At 39.4% G+C, this 17,597-nt stretch overlaps 1 protein-coding gene across 1 annotated transcript; it reads right to left on the bottom strand.

Moving 5' to 3' along the window:
* Positions 1–73: 73 nt before the first annotated feature.
* On the bottom strand, positions 74–11,083 carry LOC309510670 (large ribosomal subunit protein uL5-like; the record flags this gene model as incomplete). Its single annotated transcript, XM_082185542.1, has 5 exons — positions 9,955–11,083; positions 2,418–6,920; positions 2,193–2,307; positions 992–1,041; positions 74–193 (listed from the first exon to the last, which is right to left on the bottom strand). The coding sequence occupies exons 2-5, from the start codon at positions 2,541–2,543 to the stop codon at positions 74–76; spliced, it is 411 nt and encodes a 136-aa protein (XP_082041668.1). The 5' UTR covers positions 2,544–6,920; positions 9,955–11,083.
* Positions 11,084–17,597: the final 6,514 nt, after the last annotated feature.

Genomic DNA, 17,597 nt, shown 5'->3' with positions numbered 1-17,597 from the left:
GACTTTAACTACTAATTTCAGCCAGCCTGAGCGAACTAATACATAATCAGAAACAAACTCCTAAAAGCCTTAATTATAACCGGTTCAGCTGGGTATAATTAAGGACGTACTTAATGCCCAAATCAGTGTGTTCCTGGATACCAAAGCCAAAGTTTCCGGTGTCTGAGAAGTTGTTCTTCCTCAACTCGTACACCTGGATAAAATAAAAACAAAATCAAACAATGAATGACAATTTTATTTATTTTTTTGCTGTGGACTATAAAGTTGGGAGCACACGGTCTAATTTTTGCTGTTGTATGAGCTCACAGGTGATTTTTTTCTCTCTGGAGAAAGTGGAAATATTGATGCTCGAATGGCTCGCATTGTGTGAGGAATTACGAGCTAGGTTACGTACACCTCCCGATAATATTTAAACATTTAGATTCAGGGAGTCGGCCTGATTTTGATCAGTGTATAAGCGGTTTCCTATTGCCAAATCATACACAACCACGTCACATAGGCTAGATTTATGAATATTACATCCCAGTGGCTATACTGTACATACACTGACACACAAATACACTAGTTGTTTTGTTGAAAGGAGTTCTGTTCTCCGCTTTCACCAAGTCTTTTATTTCTCTTTTCGGCATACCCTTTAAAATGCATCCAAGAGTTTAACACACCGGTCTGTTATTGTAGGGACATTGACTTTACATTTTCACACCCCTAAATATAACGCTGAACAAAACAAACGGTTACTGGTTGCTTTACATGTCAGTCAGACGGCCTCTGGGCGCTCCTCAGCCAATGAAAGCTGCTATGGAGTCCAGACCTTCTGTCGTGAGTCTGAAGGTCTGGATACACAAGAATAACGGACTTGTAACACGTGCAATGGCTCACGACCTCCCGAGTGTCCGAGCTCACAGTGAGAGGGATAGAGGTACAGTCATGGCTAATTGTAAAACACCAAATATCCCCAATTAGTCAATTCCAATAAACACATTCCTCTCACCTTCAGTCCCTTCTCCAGAATTTCCTCGGCGCCAGGGACCGTGCAGTGGACTGGGGGGAAATGCAATAATTCAATGAAGAAACAATGAGCTCAATGAAGTAATGAATACTTATTTGTTAAAGGTATAGGGGAGGATGTTCTTTTTCCGGGTGGATCATCAAGACTATTGGTCCTCCTCGTTGTCAATCATTCTGGTGATATGTTTACGTAAGGCCGTCATATGTGCTCGTCCCTAGGTAGTTTTCGCTTTCTGCGCATGCGCAGTTTCAGGTGTTTATGTGTGGTGAGCTACGGTTTCAGCCATTCATTGAAGCTCGCCGAAGGTCCTTTGAAAAATGGCTGAGGGTCGCAAAAAAAAAAAAAAAAAAATTTGTCTATGAAGTGTATGAGAAGAAGAGAAAGACATCAGAAGAGAGAAACAAGACCAGAGTGTTTTTGGGAGATTTTTTCACACGCTGGCGTGCGCTAAAAGCACAGGTTGGGCTTCCCACTGATGCCTAAGTCGCGAAATTTCTACTCGACAGGTAAAATTTGGCATGCTATTTGGAGAAATCCATTTCAAATCACTGCTAGTAAAAGTTATCCATCTATCTTATATTGTAACTTTCCACGGTAGATTAGTTTATTTTGTAATTTGCATCGTTAGTAGTTATTACGGTGGCCACAGGTCCTTATTTCCCCCTGCAAACATTTCCACTGCAGCACACACACACAAGCATGTCAAGATTTTTAAATGTACCAGCAGTCTTATTTGCGGGGAAACTTTTTTTGTACATAAATATGGGTGAGATGAGATCCATCCGAGCGACCGTCTTATTGCGTCCCCGCCCCTCCTCCCTCATAGCTCGGAGCCTTTGCTAACAAACAAACAGAGTGATAATTAGCAGCTCACTTGGAGCACACGCTCCTGCATTGATTTACTAAATAATGCCATTTAAAAGAGGGCGAAAAGTACGCTTGTATGAGCGGTGCCGACAGCAACTTGTAAACAGAGCGTGCACGAGGAGAACTGGGCTCGTGCATGCTCTCTCTCACACGTTTAATAGGCGTTCCCTCTCTGGAGCAGGTAGAGTGTTGCACATGTGCAAGTGGAGAGGACGGTTCTTTTCTAAAATTTGGGAAAATCCTCCCCTATATCTTTAACAAATGATTATGACATTTAGAAAAATGTAGTATTTTTGCATGTTGGAAGGAGACCTACCCTTGGAGAAGACAGGAGTCTGTTCTCTCAGCTGTTCCAGCATTTTAGCAGCTCTGGTCAGTCTGTCTCCACTCTCTCCCACACAGATGTTCAGGCCCTCCTTCACAGACCGTTCCTGTAAGTTATAGAGAAATACATAGCTGTCATGAATGCGGTCTCACATAAACCTGCATCAGCTCTCTAAATATCATGCAAAAGCTGAAAAAAAATAAAATAGAACTTTACCTCATCCATGAAAATGATTTTCGTCCCTGATTCTATGTGTTTCAAAAAAACAAAATTGGAGCAGGTTTGGAAACACAACCGAGTCAATGACGTGCCGCGTGCCAATGACTCCAATATACGGTGCATCGTGTTCTGATGACACACACTGGTGGTGTAAGCTCTGAAATAAGAGAAATAAGAAGTTTTATTAATTAACACGCCCGGACATATCCACCATTTGCAGAGGAGCTAGCATGGCATTACGAGTCAACAGTCATATTGAGCACTACATACCATAGATATCATATAATAAAGATGTCTTACAGCGGAGTCTCTTCCCGGCATTACCGTTCTGCCATCTTGTCACAGGCAGGCTCTGATGTAAGGTGAGTGATCAGCACGAACACAAATACTCTTATCTTGCTGAAATCTTGACGGATTTACAAACGGTTTGGTTTCTTACAAACGTTATTAACGTGGCTATAATTCCGATTGCTTGAACATGTATGTTATAATTATTCATATGTATGCAGTGTCATAACTACATCTCTGATGTTTATAACAAACCAAACCGTTTGAAAATCGGTCGAAAATTGAGCAAGTTATGGTTATTTAAAGGTCCTGTTCTTCGTGATGCCATTTTTCAAACTTTAGTTAGTGTGTAATGTTGCTGTTAGAGCATAAATAATACCTGTAAAATTATAAAGCTCAAAGTTCAATGCCAAGCGAGATATTTTATTTAACAGAAGTCCCCTTTCAAAGCCTACAACGAATGGCCTTTTTGGACTACATCCCTCTACTTCCTGCTTTAGTGACATCACTAGAACAGTTTTTTGACTAACCTCCGCCCACAGGAATACATAAAAAAAGGGTGTGTGGTCTTGTTGCGCTCCCACGGAGAAGAGGAAGAGTTGCGTTTGTAGAGCGTGTTTGTCGCCATGTCATCGAGACGCTGTTATTTTCATCCCGGAGTCAAATCACCTTTGTTTGGCCTTCCCTGAGCGCATGCATCTCCACGTTATGGTAAGAGGTGTGACCTTTCCGGGCAACGTGCGCTAAGCTGTTGTCGAATCACAACACAGGAACCGCTGGCACAATCAGAACTCGTTACGTATTTCTGAAGGAGGGACTTCATAGAACAAGGAAGTCATCAGCCCGTTTTTAGGACAGTGAAAACAGCGGTTTACAGATAAGTAAATTGTGTGAAAAATACTGTGTTTTTTTTACACACGAAACATGAACACATGTTATATTGCACACTGTAAACACAATCAAAGCTTCAAAAACACAGGAAAAACGGGACCTTTAAAAGTACATGCTAGTGATGGGTCGTTCCCGAATGAGCCGGATCTAACGCTGCCTTCACACAAATCAGCTCCGATACGGCTTCGAAACGACCGGAAGTCATTTATTTCCTATGGAGATTTGCAGACCGCATGCGAATGGGTCCGAACCGGGTCCAAACGAGTGCGGTGCGAAAAAAATCGTGTCAGTTGGTCATCCGGATGCGTTCAAAAAATTTAACTCCTGCGAAAGGCTACGGACGGTTCCTATCCGACAATTCCAGCGGAAGTTAGCGTTGCTATGGTACTAATAAACAAATCTGAATTCTTAACTTTTAATAAAATAAATAATAATTTTATAACGATAAGTTGTCATGTCATTTTTTTATTTTCATGATTTTATAACGTTATTAGGGCAGTTAATACAATTAAAATGTATAATTAATTAAATATTGTGGCCCCCTCTCATTCACATACAGCCAGAAAATTCCTAACTAATATCGAAACAATAACAAAATAACCCAGGCAGTCTCATCTACGAGACGTTTAGGCCTCCTCCAATAGTACCGACAGCTGGGCTCATAGCTTGCAGGTTTGCTTAGTGGTAAACTTTTTTCATTTGACTGGTTCAACCGCCACCCGCCCGAATTTCATTAAAATATTATTTTTCGTCACGTCATCCCCCCGATCCGCGGTTTATCCGCGTCTCTAGTGTGTGAGAGTTGGCTCGGCCCTCCCTCATGCAGTTTAATTGGTTGACATCGCGTGTATGATTGACAGGAACAGAATGTGAGGCTGATGAGACAGTCGAATGTGTGTGCGCCTTTAGGCCTATAGAATAATTTTTTTGTTGGTCTTTGAATTAGTCAATTATTTTAAATACAATTAAAATCATTCATTATTTCATTATTAGCCTACATAATGATTTAATTTATATAGGCTATATTTTTAAAAATAGGGTCGGCTCTTCAGATATGCGAGCCAGCTCCCGACGTTCACCTACAAGAGCAGGCTCTTACGCCGCCTTCACACTGGCAGTTGAAATCAGCTCTTTGTTTCGATATTAGTTCTATTTTAAAACAGCCAATCATAGCCTACCACTCGTGGAATAGGCATTTAAAAGAGAGACAGATTATGGTCTGATATGACTCAGAAATGACATCGGGCAATTGCAGCGCAAGATTTTCAGAAGAACGCAAGAGCTAAACTTCTACAAGCTCAATAACATCCACATCAAAAATAAAAAAACGAAAGTAAGAAAAATAGTCAGTCATAACTTTGCCCATTAATTAGATGTGCAAGGCAAGCAGACAAGTTTTTGGGTTGTTATGGACAATTAAAAATGTGAATATTCACGTTGCACAGTTGTGCGGTGGACTTTCAGCGAGAAACCTATATTTTTTTTAAAGAGCCGTTTGTGAGTCAAAAGAGCCGGGTCAAATGAGCCGGCTCACAAAAAAGAGCCGGAATGCCCATCACTAGTACATGCACCATTAAAACACAATGGCCGTTTCTCAATATGCGTTCTTGTCTGTACTTGTGTTCTTGTGAAACGTCATCATTCGCTGCCCAAGTACTGTCCCTGTAGATACAGACGGTTGGTCTGGGATGTGATGTGAATTTAGCCCGTGGGGGAAAACATTGCCTTAGCGCTCATTGAAATACACGGGGCAATCATGCCGAAGAGTTGCTGTGTCGTTTTTCCTTTGCAGCAAAAAAACCCGCGTGAAAATCAGTTCGGTATTCAGTGAGGTATGATTAATTAAATGCGCTGACAGCTCATTGCACCTGCCATACAGATTACACTGAGTGGAGCGGGTGACCGGTCTAAAGCCGCCTTTCCACTGCGCACGACATTCGCATTCGATTGTCGCATTTCGCCCCCTGGTGTCAGTCGCACAGAACTTTGAAATTGGTCGTGATGCAACCGTTACCCTCGGCTATTCACAATGGTAAAATTAATGATTTTAATGAATGTAATGCATGCATGAATATATCCACACAAAACAAATGACCCTCAATACATCTTATATATAAAAAACAGTCGATTTTATAGAGCTAATCAATATAAATATTTATTTAATATGATACAAATATTTTTTTCAGCCATAATTATTAATAACCGTCATTTTGCAGGAATAGCGTTTACATTAAAGTATTAAAATATTGGTAATTCTAGCTTCGCGCTCATAGTTTTGATTAGAATACATAACATCCGGTCGACCGGTCGCATACGGTCTAGCCGCAGAAGTTCAGATATTTCAACGCATCCGAAGCTCAAATCGGATCCGAAATGTCCGCATACGCATATGATCGGAACTCCCCGCAGCTCCCGTACGTCTCTCCATAGGAAATGAATGACTTCCGGTCCGACGGCTGTCGTTTGTCGTTTGCAGTGGAAAGGCGGCTTATGGCTACGTTCACACTGCAGGCTGAAACGACCCAATTCCGATTTTTTTTGCCCCTATGCGACCTGTATCTGATCTTTTCATGACAGTCTGAACGACACAGATCCGATCTTTTCAAATGCGACCCAGGCCACTTGGGTATGTGGTCCCAAATCCGATACATATCCGATCTTTTCAAATACAACTTCAGTCTGAGCGGCCAGGTCGCATGTATCCGACCCGCACGTCATTGATACGCGAAAAACGTCATAATCCTGCGTTGAAGTAGTCGTCGGTTTGAAAACGGACTGCATATTCGTCGAGCTGAGGTAAATCTGCCGAACGGGTCGACCTCGACGAGCCCGTTAATTAAAAAAAAAAAAAAAAAAAAAACCCCACGGCCATTATATATACGTTATGTTAACTTATTTGTGCTGGATCTGATATTAGATTGGTCAGCGGCTGCTGTCTGGCTCTTGTGTAACGGTCGCTGCGCGCGCTCGTGTGTGTGTGTGTGTGTGTGTGTGTGTGTGTGAGAGAGAGAGAATCACAGTTAAAGTTTAGCTACTTCCACAAACAACAAGTGACGTCGTTGACCGTTGAGTACTCTTCTGCGCATGCGGGTCACTTCTGGGTCATTTCACGTTCACACAGGAGATCACAAAAGGTCGCAAACGGCCTTGCAAAAATTCGAATTTTTTCAAAAAATCGGAATTGAGCATTAAACCCTGCAGTGTGAACGTAGCCTAAGATGGCGGCCCCACGGCTCGCCCGCGCCAGTACGCAGTAGCGGTCGATAGAGACAGAGCGTATTTAGGCCACGCCCACACCCGGGGGGAAAACAATCAAAACGTCTCCATTGACTTTGCATTGCGAGCAGGGGCGTGTCTAGAGCATTTTCAGTGGGGGGGGCCATGCTGGGGCACTGCCTCCAAACGGGGTGGCCGCCAGTGACCAAAAAAAAGAGCTAAATTCTACAGTATATTACGTAAATCCTATTGATTATTTTTTTTTTTACTTTAATAAAGTTACTTGTAAACAAATGTAGTAATAAAGCACATTTTGATTAATTTAGTTTTTTGTCATCCCTGTATATATCCATTAAGTTAAATTTGAGAGCCAGTGTTTATTATTTTTTGTGTTTTCATAAAACTAACAAGTTTATCAAATAAAAACAATTTTTAATAATGAGCAATTTTAAATTCCCAGAAGCAGAAACGATGTCAATTATTTTCTTTTAATAAGTAGTTTGGCCATTACAATATACAGTAGTTTTATTCACAATCTCTTTCAAATAATAATAAATTAATAAATAAAAAATTTCCCCCACTGTAATAATTCAAATGGTTTGGTCAAAACATCATAGTGTTTCATTCAACATTTCTTTCAGATTAAATTACAAAAAAGCTGAGTAACACAGAGTTAAAGTTTTAGCACTGTAACAGTTCAACAGAAAACAACACAATGTTTTATAAAATGTTTTATAAAAAAAACATTTTACTAACATTGTCACTAACATTTTAGTAACTAAACTGAATTTTATTAGGTTTAGTGACAACATGTTACAATGTTTATATGATACAATTTCTGGTAAGCTACGCTTTTTTATTATTTCAATTCAATTCAATTATTGTGATTTGATTTAATATTGACTTATTTGGATACATATTAGGTAGGCTACACAAGATAGGCGTTATTTTTCCTCAAGAAAAAAACAACTCACCTAATGCTGTAAACATACTGCCCTATCAGCTGGTAGTAGGCTATTATTTAAGGTTAAAAATAACTCAAATTAAATATAATGCGTTTTTTTATTATTATAATAACTTTAATGATATAAGTAAAAATATAATAAATATGTAATATAGAACACATATTTAGCTAAATACTCTATAGCTATTTTTTTTTTCTTGCCAACTATGTGCTATAGCCTATATTATGTTCATTATGGCTTTCCTGAGGTAAATGTGACAATTGTTCTGCTATGTTATTGACCTCTTCACGCTGATGAAAAACACTGATTGATCGATATTATGTATGAGGAATATACATTTCGGTAAGTTGTACTGTATCTTTCAGTGTTCAATCATGTTTTTTTACTATTAGCTATTACTATCTGTCACGTAGCATTTACAAGCGCCAAAACGGTATTTATTGTTTGAATTTCGTAATAAAATTGACAGAATCTGAGCTGAGATTTTTGTATATCATAAGTAACCTGCTTTGTCTAGTCTGTCGGTCTCCGTGTCCTCTTTGCTTCGCGATTTTTCTGTGCGTGAGAAAATGGATGTGTGGCGTGAGAGAGTATGAAAATTGCGTGTCTCACGGTGAATGCGTGAGAGTTGGCAGCACTGTAAAAACAGTAGCAGAAAGAGAGGAAAACAGTCGAAAAAGGCAGACCTCAACTAAAACAGCTGGAACTAAAACTTCTGTTTCGGTGGTGACTGGCAGCTCTTTGTTTGGTGTCTTGACTTCCCACTCTTGATTGATAAAGTAAAAGTCCAAGTCTGTGACGACCGTTGTTTATCTGGCGCTGCACTTCTTTGAAGTAAACTTCAGTAGAGTCTATAAAACTGATTGGTCGTAAAATGAACCAATCACAAGACATCTTATAGGTAGTGATGGCCAGATCGAGGCCTCGTGAAGCAATGAAACAGTTGAACCAAATGTGCCATATTGTTTCGAGGCTTCGAATCAATCCGACACCCGTCTCAACGGTGACACCTAGTGGTCACTTGCAGGTGTTGATCTGAAACAACCTTGACGAGCCATTAAAAAAATGTGTTGTTTTTTTATTATTATAATTTTCTAATATGTGAAGATTGTAACCTATAGGCTCCTCACTGTGCATAATGTTATTTTGGTCTTGCAAAATGAATATTAATAAAAGAAATCAAGCCACAATGTCTCACTTTTTTAGAGATTTTTATTCAAAAATATGAATTTCTCTGCTGTGGAAGGACTTAGACTACTTCTTTTTTTACAGAAAATTTCTCCAGCCTTTGAAAAAATCCTCTCACAAGGGACACTTGTTGCTGGCATGCAAAGATATATATATATATATATATATATATATATATATATATATATATATATATATTGTTTCGGTAATTTTCCTTTTATTGTGACAGGACAGTAGAGAGATGACAAAAAAACGAGGCGGGAAAGGTCCACGAGCCGGGACTCGAACTCGGGACGCCCGAGTGCAAAGACGCTACATGTCGGCGCACTGACCACGAGGCCATTGACGCAGACGGCGGAGATATTTTTTTTAGCTAGGACATACAAATGAGGAAAGATTACTGCTATCTCTTTCCAGTTTCATTTAAATTCCAGTTACATTTAAATGCAAGCCTAAATAGCCTATAACTAATCAAATCGCACTATGTCACTATATCACCAAAAATCCGCTATCTCAAAATCAAACTCCTCTCACAAAAACCCACGAGGTCAATATGCGTTGATTTCACTTTTATACAGATGTGCGACTGTGTGGTCTGTTCCCGACCGTGTCAATCAAACGCTGATTCGGCGGACCACACCTGATGAAACACTTAGTGAAACACTTCGAGGCTTCGTTTGGCCATAGTCACGTGACATAGGTGTTTTGAATCACGCTTCGGATCAGTGTTTCGAAACATCTGCGCTTCGGGATCTCGCAAAGCTTCGGAACGACTGTTTCGCGTCAGCCATCCTTACTTATAGGGGGGGCACCTGGGGTGGCCAATCGAATTTCAGGGGGGGCCGGTGCCCCCCCTGGCCACCACGTAGACCCGCCCCTGATTGCGAGAGGCTGCCTCCTTGTCATTTCTTGCTTCTAACAAAAGACAGAAAAAAACTAAAAGCTGCTGTGTGACAAGGTGTACAGCAAACAAGCTAAAAAAAAACAGAAATACGTTTTTATTAGCTCTCGACCCCAAAAAACGAGTGTTTAGGACATAAAAGTGGATACAGGCAGTTGAGACAAAGCGTCACGTGTCTCATTACTCTGATAACTAACGTATGCCCGCCGGAGGAGACCGTAATCGGCAACACAGGATAGTTTATCTTACAGAAATATAATATATAAAACTGACATTTGGATATTTGACTCACCAGTGACCAAATGTTTAACTTACTGCACATGTGGTGTATTTTTAGTGCATACTGAGTGTCAGGATCCCACAATTTACCCATTCGTTCCAGCCTGTATCCACTTTTATGTCCTCAAACGCTCGTTTTTTTGGGGTCGACAGCTTATGAAAACTTATTTCTGGGTTTCTTATCTTGTTTGCTGTACACATTGTCACATCGCAGCTTCTAGGCATTATTCTGTCTTTTGTTAGAAGCAAGAAATGACAAGGAGGCAGCCTCTCGCAATGCAAAGTCAATGGAGAACGTTATGTTTGGGTTATTTAAACCCGTTATTAAACCCGTTTAAACCGTTATTTAAATCGCGTTATGTTTGGGTACTCCAGATGGCGTCTGTGCGCGGGTATTATTGCGCAATACCAGCAAGAACACATCGTCTCAAACTGTCAGCAGCGTTCTGTGTGCTCGTCACCTTGTGAGTTCATTCTTCCAAGAACAACTAGCAAGAGCGTTCTACCCAAGAAAACAAGTCTGTTCTTTGCATTCTTGGTTTTGAGAAACAGCCAATGTTACGAGTGAGGGAGCTGTCTGTGGCAAGATGGCCGCCTCCATTGGCCAGCAGCGCGCACGAGACATCTAGCTTTTATTATATGCTATCTATGCTACATACAACTAAGCTCTCGGTTATTCTTCCGGATTCTATTTCATAGAAACAAAGTTCAGGCAGTATTGGAAAGACACACGTAACTTTAAACGAGTCAATGACATGCCGTGGCGGCTCCAGTGAAGCTAAGTTAACGCATATACACCGCATCAAATCATTCTGCCCACAAATATCGCTATCATTCTGTTAGTCACATCAACAGCGATTGATAACGGTGTGCTTTACGTGATTATTGCATAGAACTAAGCAGATGTTTGTTGATTTTAAAGATACTCACAATTGTTGCTGTACTCACCGCCATGTTCGATCACTAAGAAAAGGATGATAAACTTCCGGCGCAGAGGATTTATGCAGACTCTTGCTGAGTCCTGTCGCTACTCGATCCGCACAGGTGTGATGAAGTATCCGGTCAGGCGGTCACTCTGAAGAAGTACCACAGGTGTGACACGATCTGTACTGCGCATGTGCGAGAACGAAGTTTTTCTGCCACTTCCTGTCATCGTCAATAGGCTTGTTTGAGATGCGCCTTGCCTCGCCTGAAATGTATGCGAGAGTAGGCGGCTGCAGTAAGCGGAGGAGTTAAAATATGGCGGGTAGATCATGCCTTTTCTAAGTCTACCCTGAAGAAGGCGAAGGAGCAGTCTACCCTTCCGTCGCCGTCAGTCCGTGTCTATTTTTGAATGGGATTGATAGAGACGTCAGACGACAGACCGGCGGCGACGTCACGGCGGCGTCACAGTAGTAACGTATACCTTACGGCGACGTGGCGACGGCGTACGTGAGAAATGTATAAAAAATCATAACGTCTGAACCAGGCACGTCGCCTAATAAGACGCCTGATACACACGTCGTCCCTCAGTACGTCGCCTAATAAGACGCCTGATACACACGTCGTCCCAATATAATGTTATTTTTCCCATGTTGATAACGAAAAGTGAATAGCATGAGTAAGATTGGATTTGCAATAGGCTATAGCCTATCGGGAGACATGATTTTTGTTTTGTTTTGTAGGAAGCTTTTCTTTAAAGTGAATTTTTGTTTAATATTAAAGCCTATCTTAATTTTAAATTTGTCATCAAAAAAGAAGCGAATATTCCATAAACAGGCTCTAACTTGTTGGTCTTTCTACAGCAGTGTTTTTAAATAAATGGTCTATCTTTTCTAGACAGAAAAGTTAACAACAAAGTAATAAAAAATATTTTATTTGCAAAATCTATCCCTGCCTCCAGATACAAATGGTCCCCCTTGTATGAAAATACAAGTAACCCACATACATTTTTAATTACAAACAAAGTAAAAGAAATATCATTTAAAATTATTTACCATTATTACCCCTGTAACAAGATTATCTAAAAATGTATACCGTAGACGAAAAATGCAGCTTTTGCTTTATGGAAACGGAAACGTTAGACCATTCTATAATTGCTCACATAGCTCTTCTCTGTGGAATGATATAGCCAATGTTTCATTAATGGACAACATGGCTCAAACATAGCCTACATTTATCTAATTTTGATATCTTCTTTTAATTTTCTGACTCAAATTTCTCTGTACAATATATAGTCAACTTAATAATTTTGCTTGGAAAATTCTTTATTCATAAATCGAAGTTAATGAAAAACTACGGTGACGCATTGCTGCCACATACATATAATTTTTTCCACTCAAGTGTGTAGTCATGTAGGCTACAAAATATGCCTTTATCCACATAAAATTGATAGCCAATCATGTCTTTATCATACGTTCAAAAAGCTGAAGAAATAACAGCCCCCAACGGACATTCATGTTAAATGATCAAATTCTGTACACACCTTATTAATAGCAGATGAGCCCAGAATACGAACATTGTGTTTAATTGCATATTAGGCTAAGCGTTTTCCTCCCATAGAAAACCCTTATAATAAAGAAAAAGCTTAATGTGGCTTAATAGGCTACTTCAGTGATAAAGATCAAATGCTATAGCCTACACACCTTATTAATAAACCATACTATCCTACAGAAAAGCAGATGAGCCCAGAATATGAACGCAATGCATTTAATTATGCGTTAAGCGTTTTCCGATAGAAACCCTTATTATAAAGAAAATAAAGGTGGCTCTTAACGTGGCTTTCTATGGGAGGATGGCATTGCGGTGCACAGCAAATCCTTTAAATGGTATTCAATGCAAAACAAAAATGAAAAATAAAAGTAGCCAATAAAATAAACAAATGATTGTGGCATTAATTAGCCCACAAACAATATTTATTTTAAAGACTAAACGAATTTGTTTAAAGAAAAACACCAGCGTTGGGCGTTTATCTGTATAGGCTGCTAAGTGTTTCAGTCGTCGATCCTTTTCAAACTGGCGCAATAAAATAAAACAGAATTTGATTTGTTAAACATGAAGAAGACTTATCAGTCTGGCATGGCCGCTCGCTCTAACGTTAACCTAGATAAATGTTCGCTATTATTAAGCGCATATCGTGTTTGTGCGGAGTGTGGAGCGCGGAGTGTGGAGCGCGCACTGCATGACATGGACGCGCCGGTGCCATCACTCGCATTTTCCTATCAACAGTGGAAACAACTGAAATACTCCATAATTTCTGGTCATACAGAAAAGAATAATACATCAGTCGCAACTACTTTTATTTTATGTAAACTCTCAACAACAAGAAAACGTTGTGCTTTTGTAAAATAAAATAAAACGAACAGGGCGCGCTTTCATGATCTCTGTGAATTCGAGCGCGTCTCAAAAACGAACCGAAAAACAGTGTATAGACAAGCCTCACAGACATGAGAAATATAACTATCTATATAAAGTTTATAAAAAAATAAAAAATGTTATCCACCAACGAAAAAAAATCCAATCGAAAGCAAATAGCCTACGGTATACCATCTGATTATGTAATCCTGTCCGTATGAAAGGCGCATCTCTAGAGGCTAAATTACAGCGGGATGTAGATATGTTTGCAGGCAGCCTACACTGATTTAGAAAAGACTAGTCATTAATAAACAATTAAAATGCTTCATTATTTTTTTCAGACACATTTATTATATCATTAGCCTACTTTTGCCGGTGCTTTGCGGCAAGTTTTATGCGCTTGAGCGCGGAATAGCCATACACCCAGGATTGAATTTAAACGTGAGATTAGTCCTAATTGCTTAAATAAATTACTACTAGTTTAGAAAAATCCTTCAGTCTATGGCAACTCTAATCAATAGCCTACATTTAATATTTGACATTATTTAATTAGTAATTAGTATCCAGCTCTTTACATTAAATTAGTTGAGTTAGCATAATTAGTTAATGAACAAATAAAATAATAAAATAAAGTTTAAATTATACTACCGGTAACCATATATTTCTATATAGCATTGATTATTCCACCACACAAAGGACTGTTTATAAGGTGATAATCCGTTATACATGTGAAGATTGTAGCCTATATGGCTGTATCTTGAAGATTTTTGTATTGTATCTTCTGTTATAAAGATGAAGATTGACATTTCGTTAATTAAACAAAATAAGAACACAATGTTGTAAAAAATAAACAACTTAGGCTACGTTCTGTTAGATGTGTTTTGACTACTTTTTGTTTAATTATATCTCTAGGTAATGAAGATATAGCCTATTAACAAAAATAAATCTTAGGCTATATATAATATTAAAAAAAAACTTATAGGCCTATATAAAATATATTTTAAAAAAGGGCCTCATTGATTAATTTTGCCTGATTGGGGGCTGTTACTATTTGCTTAAGCTTTTTGAACGTAGAAGTGTGATAAAGGCGCTATAGGCTGTCAATTTTATGTGGATAAAGGCATATTTTGTACATGACTACACATGTCCTTATAAAGGCAAAAAAAAGATGTCGTTTTTAACGACATCTCGTTATTGCGAGAAAAATATGTCGTTTTAACGACATAAGATCACGTTATTACGACAAAAGATGACGTTAAAACGACACAAGATCTCGTTATTACAACATAATTGAGGGGAAAAAATAATATGTATGTGGCAGCAATGCGTCACCGTAGTACTGCTCTTGATGTAAAGTGTAACAATTATCGTCAGCCCTCTTGCGCCCTCTGTTGGCATTTGTACATAATATACATATGTTCATTGTTTATATATTTCCTCATGTATTTTAATAGTGTTGTTAAATAAAATAAAATAATTAATTAGGCTACTTTTAATACCCTACTTTATTTGAACCAATTATATTGCCTCATTTGTAATATGTATTTAAGTCATAAAGGCTATTGTTCACTTCAGATCTATCTTTATGACCAAAAAATATATAAATAAAATAGTCGACACTGACAGCCCTAGTTTTGAACATTTGAACATGAACCTACATTGTTTTGCATTTTGTGACTAAAAGACTATTTCCCTGTCTTATATTTTTTTCATTGTTGATTTCTTGTAAATAATATAGGCTATTAAAATACTTTCTTGTCACCTTCTCCTGTAAACAATATCGTGAATAGTTTCATATTGTGTATTCGCCCATTATGGTCAACTGTGTAAATTAAAATTATTACCACCTTCAAAAGTAAAAACTCAGAATGACACATTCCAGAATATTATGTTTATAGATTACAATTAATGAATTTATCTGTTCAACTTTAAGTTGTTGTTAATAATTGTGCAAAAAGTTGTGACTTTGATGGTGTATAATTTGCATAGTCCTCATATCCAGTAGAAAGTGAGTGAATTATTTAAAAAAAAAAAATACTATGTTTGTAAACCATTCAGAGATGACATTAATGACATACACAACTTAGTATACAATACAAAATTTGTATCAGTGATATTTTCAATGTCATCAGAATACAAGAAAAGAATGATTGATTAGAAAGATAACAAAGGAAAGATAAGAAAAGCTAGGGGGAAAAATAGATATTATTTTATTGTGATGCGACGTTGGAGTCACACGTTGGTGTCACGCGTCTGTGGTGCGGCGTGCTGTGGTGCGACGTTGGAGTCACGCGTTGGTGTCACGCGTCTGTGGTGCGGCGTACCCCTTCTGTCACGTAAAAGTACACGACTGTCGACTTCGGTAAGTTATCCGTGGCACTATCCACTCCTCATATTAAAAAAGCGCAGGCAAGACGGACAGTTCTCTCTTCTCACAGTGGATCTGACACCTGTGAGATCATCAAAGATGGATATCGCGGGATTCACGCTCATGCACAGTGTTTCTAATAAACTGGATGTAATTTAAGCTCTGTTGCTTTTGAAAAGAATTATAATGAACAAGACACCCATTTAATTACTTACCAAAGACGTGTTTATCAATCATTTTTAGGCTACTTTAATTACAGACATGTTTTATATATATTTTTATAAATATGACAACAATCAAATAACCCATAGATCACACTGTCAGAGAGTTTGGGAATACATAATTTATACACATAAAAACATGAGATCAGAGTTTTAAAATCAAACAGTTTAAAAGAGAACAATACATCACGGTTGTTTAAACAATTGTGTCGTCAAGCAAGTCGTTTCCCATCATGCTTTTGATCAGCGCAGTCAGTGGAAGCAACTGCGATTTGTACTGTACTGCATGTGGTATGGAAGTAGAATAATGTCAAATGTTTTTGAAATAAAAACCCTGTTGAATTGCACTACTTGGAAAAAAAAAAGGCATTGCATTAACCATGCTTGCATTTTAATGCATTGTATTTTTAGTGCTTACATTTTTATGGGCTGAAATTCAATATCCAGCCATCCCCCTCCCCCCCCCCCCCCTGCACTTCAGATCAGTGAGGATAATGTGCGTCAGATCTTCAGGAAACAGAAGAGAAGGAAAGCACCAGGCCCAGACGGTGTTTCACCAGCCTGTCTGAAAACCTGCGCTGACCAGCTGGCCTCTATCTTCTCACTGATCTTCAACAGATCACTGGAGCAGTGCAAAGTCCCTCTCTGCTTTAAACGCTCCACCATCATCCCAATCCCGAAGAAACCAAAGATCACAGGACTCAATGACTACAGACCTGTTGCCTTAACATCTGTGGCCATGAAGTCATTCGAAAGACTGGTGTTAGCATATCTGAAGGACATCACTGGACCCTTGCTGGACCCCCTGCAGTTTGCCTACAGAGCAAACCGGTCTGTGGATGATGTGGTCAATATGGGACTGCATTACACCCTACAACATCTGGACAAACCAGGGTCCTATGCAAGGATTCTGTTCGTGGACTTTAGTTCTGCCTTCAACACCATCGTCCCATCACTGCTCCAGACCAAACTGACCCAGCTCTCTGTCCCTAGCTCCATCTGTCAATGGATCACCAGCTTTCTGACAGACAGACAACAGCTAGTCAGAATGGGCAAAATCACGTCCGACAGCCGCACCATCAGCACCGGTGCTCCACAGGGATGTGTTCTCTCACCACTGCTCTTCTCCCTGTACACAAATGACTGCACCTCTAAAGACACCTCTGTCAAGCTCCTGAAGTTTGCGGACGACACTACTGTTATCGGACTCATCCGGAACGGTGACGAGTCTGCGTACAGACAGGAGGTGGAGCAGCTGGCTCTTTGGTGCAGTTATAACAACCTGGAGCTGAACACGCTCAAAACAGTGGAGATGATCGTGGACTTCAGGAGAAACCCCCCTGCACTCCCTTCACTCACCATCATGGACAGCACTGTGACTGCAGTAGAGTCATTCAGGTTCCTGGGCACCACCATCTCTCAGGATCTGAAGTGGGACACTCACATAGACTCTATTGTGAAGAAAGCCCAACAGAGACTGTACTTCCTGCGTCAGCTGAGGAAATTCAACCTGCCACAGGAGCTGCT

Source organism: Leuciscus leuciscus (genome assembly GCF_965113295.1).
Source record: "Leuciscus leuciscus genome assembly, chromosome: 12".
Classification (NCBI taxonomy): Eukaryota; Metazoa; Chordata; class Actinopteri; order Cypriniformes; family Leuciscidae; genus Leuciscus; species Leuciscus leuciscus.
Note: the sequence above shows the minus strand (reverse complement) of the source record. Positions and strands in the feature narration are given on the sequence as shown.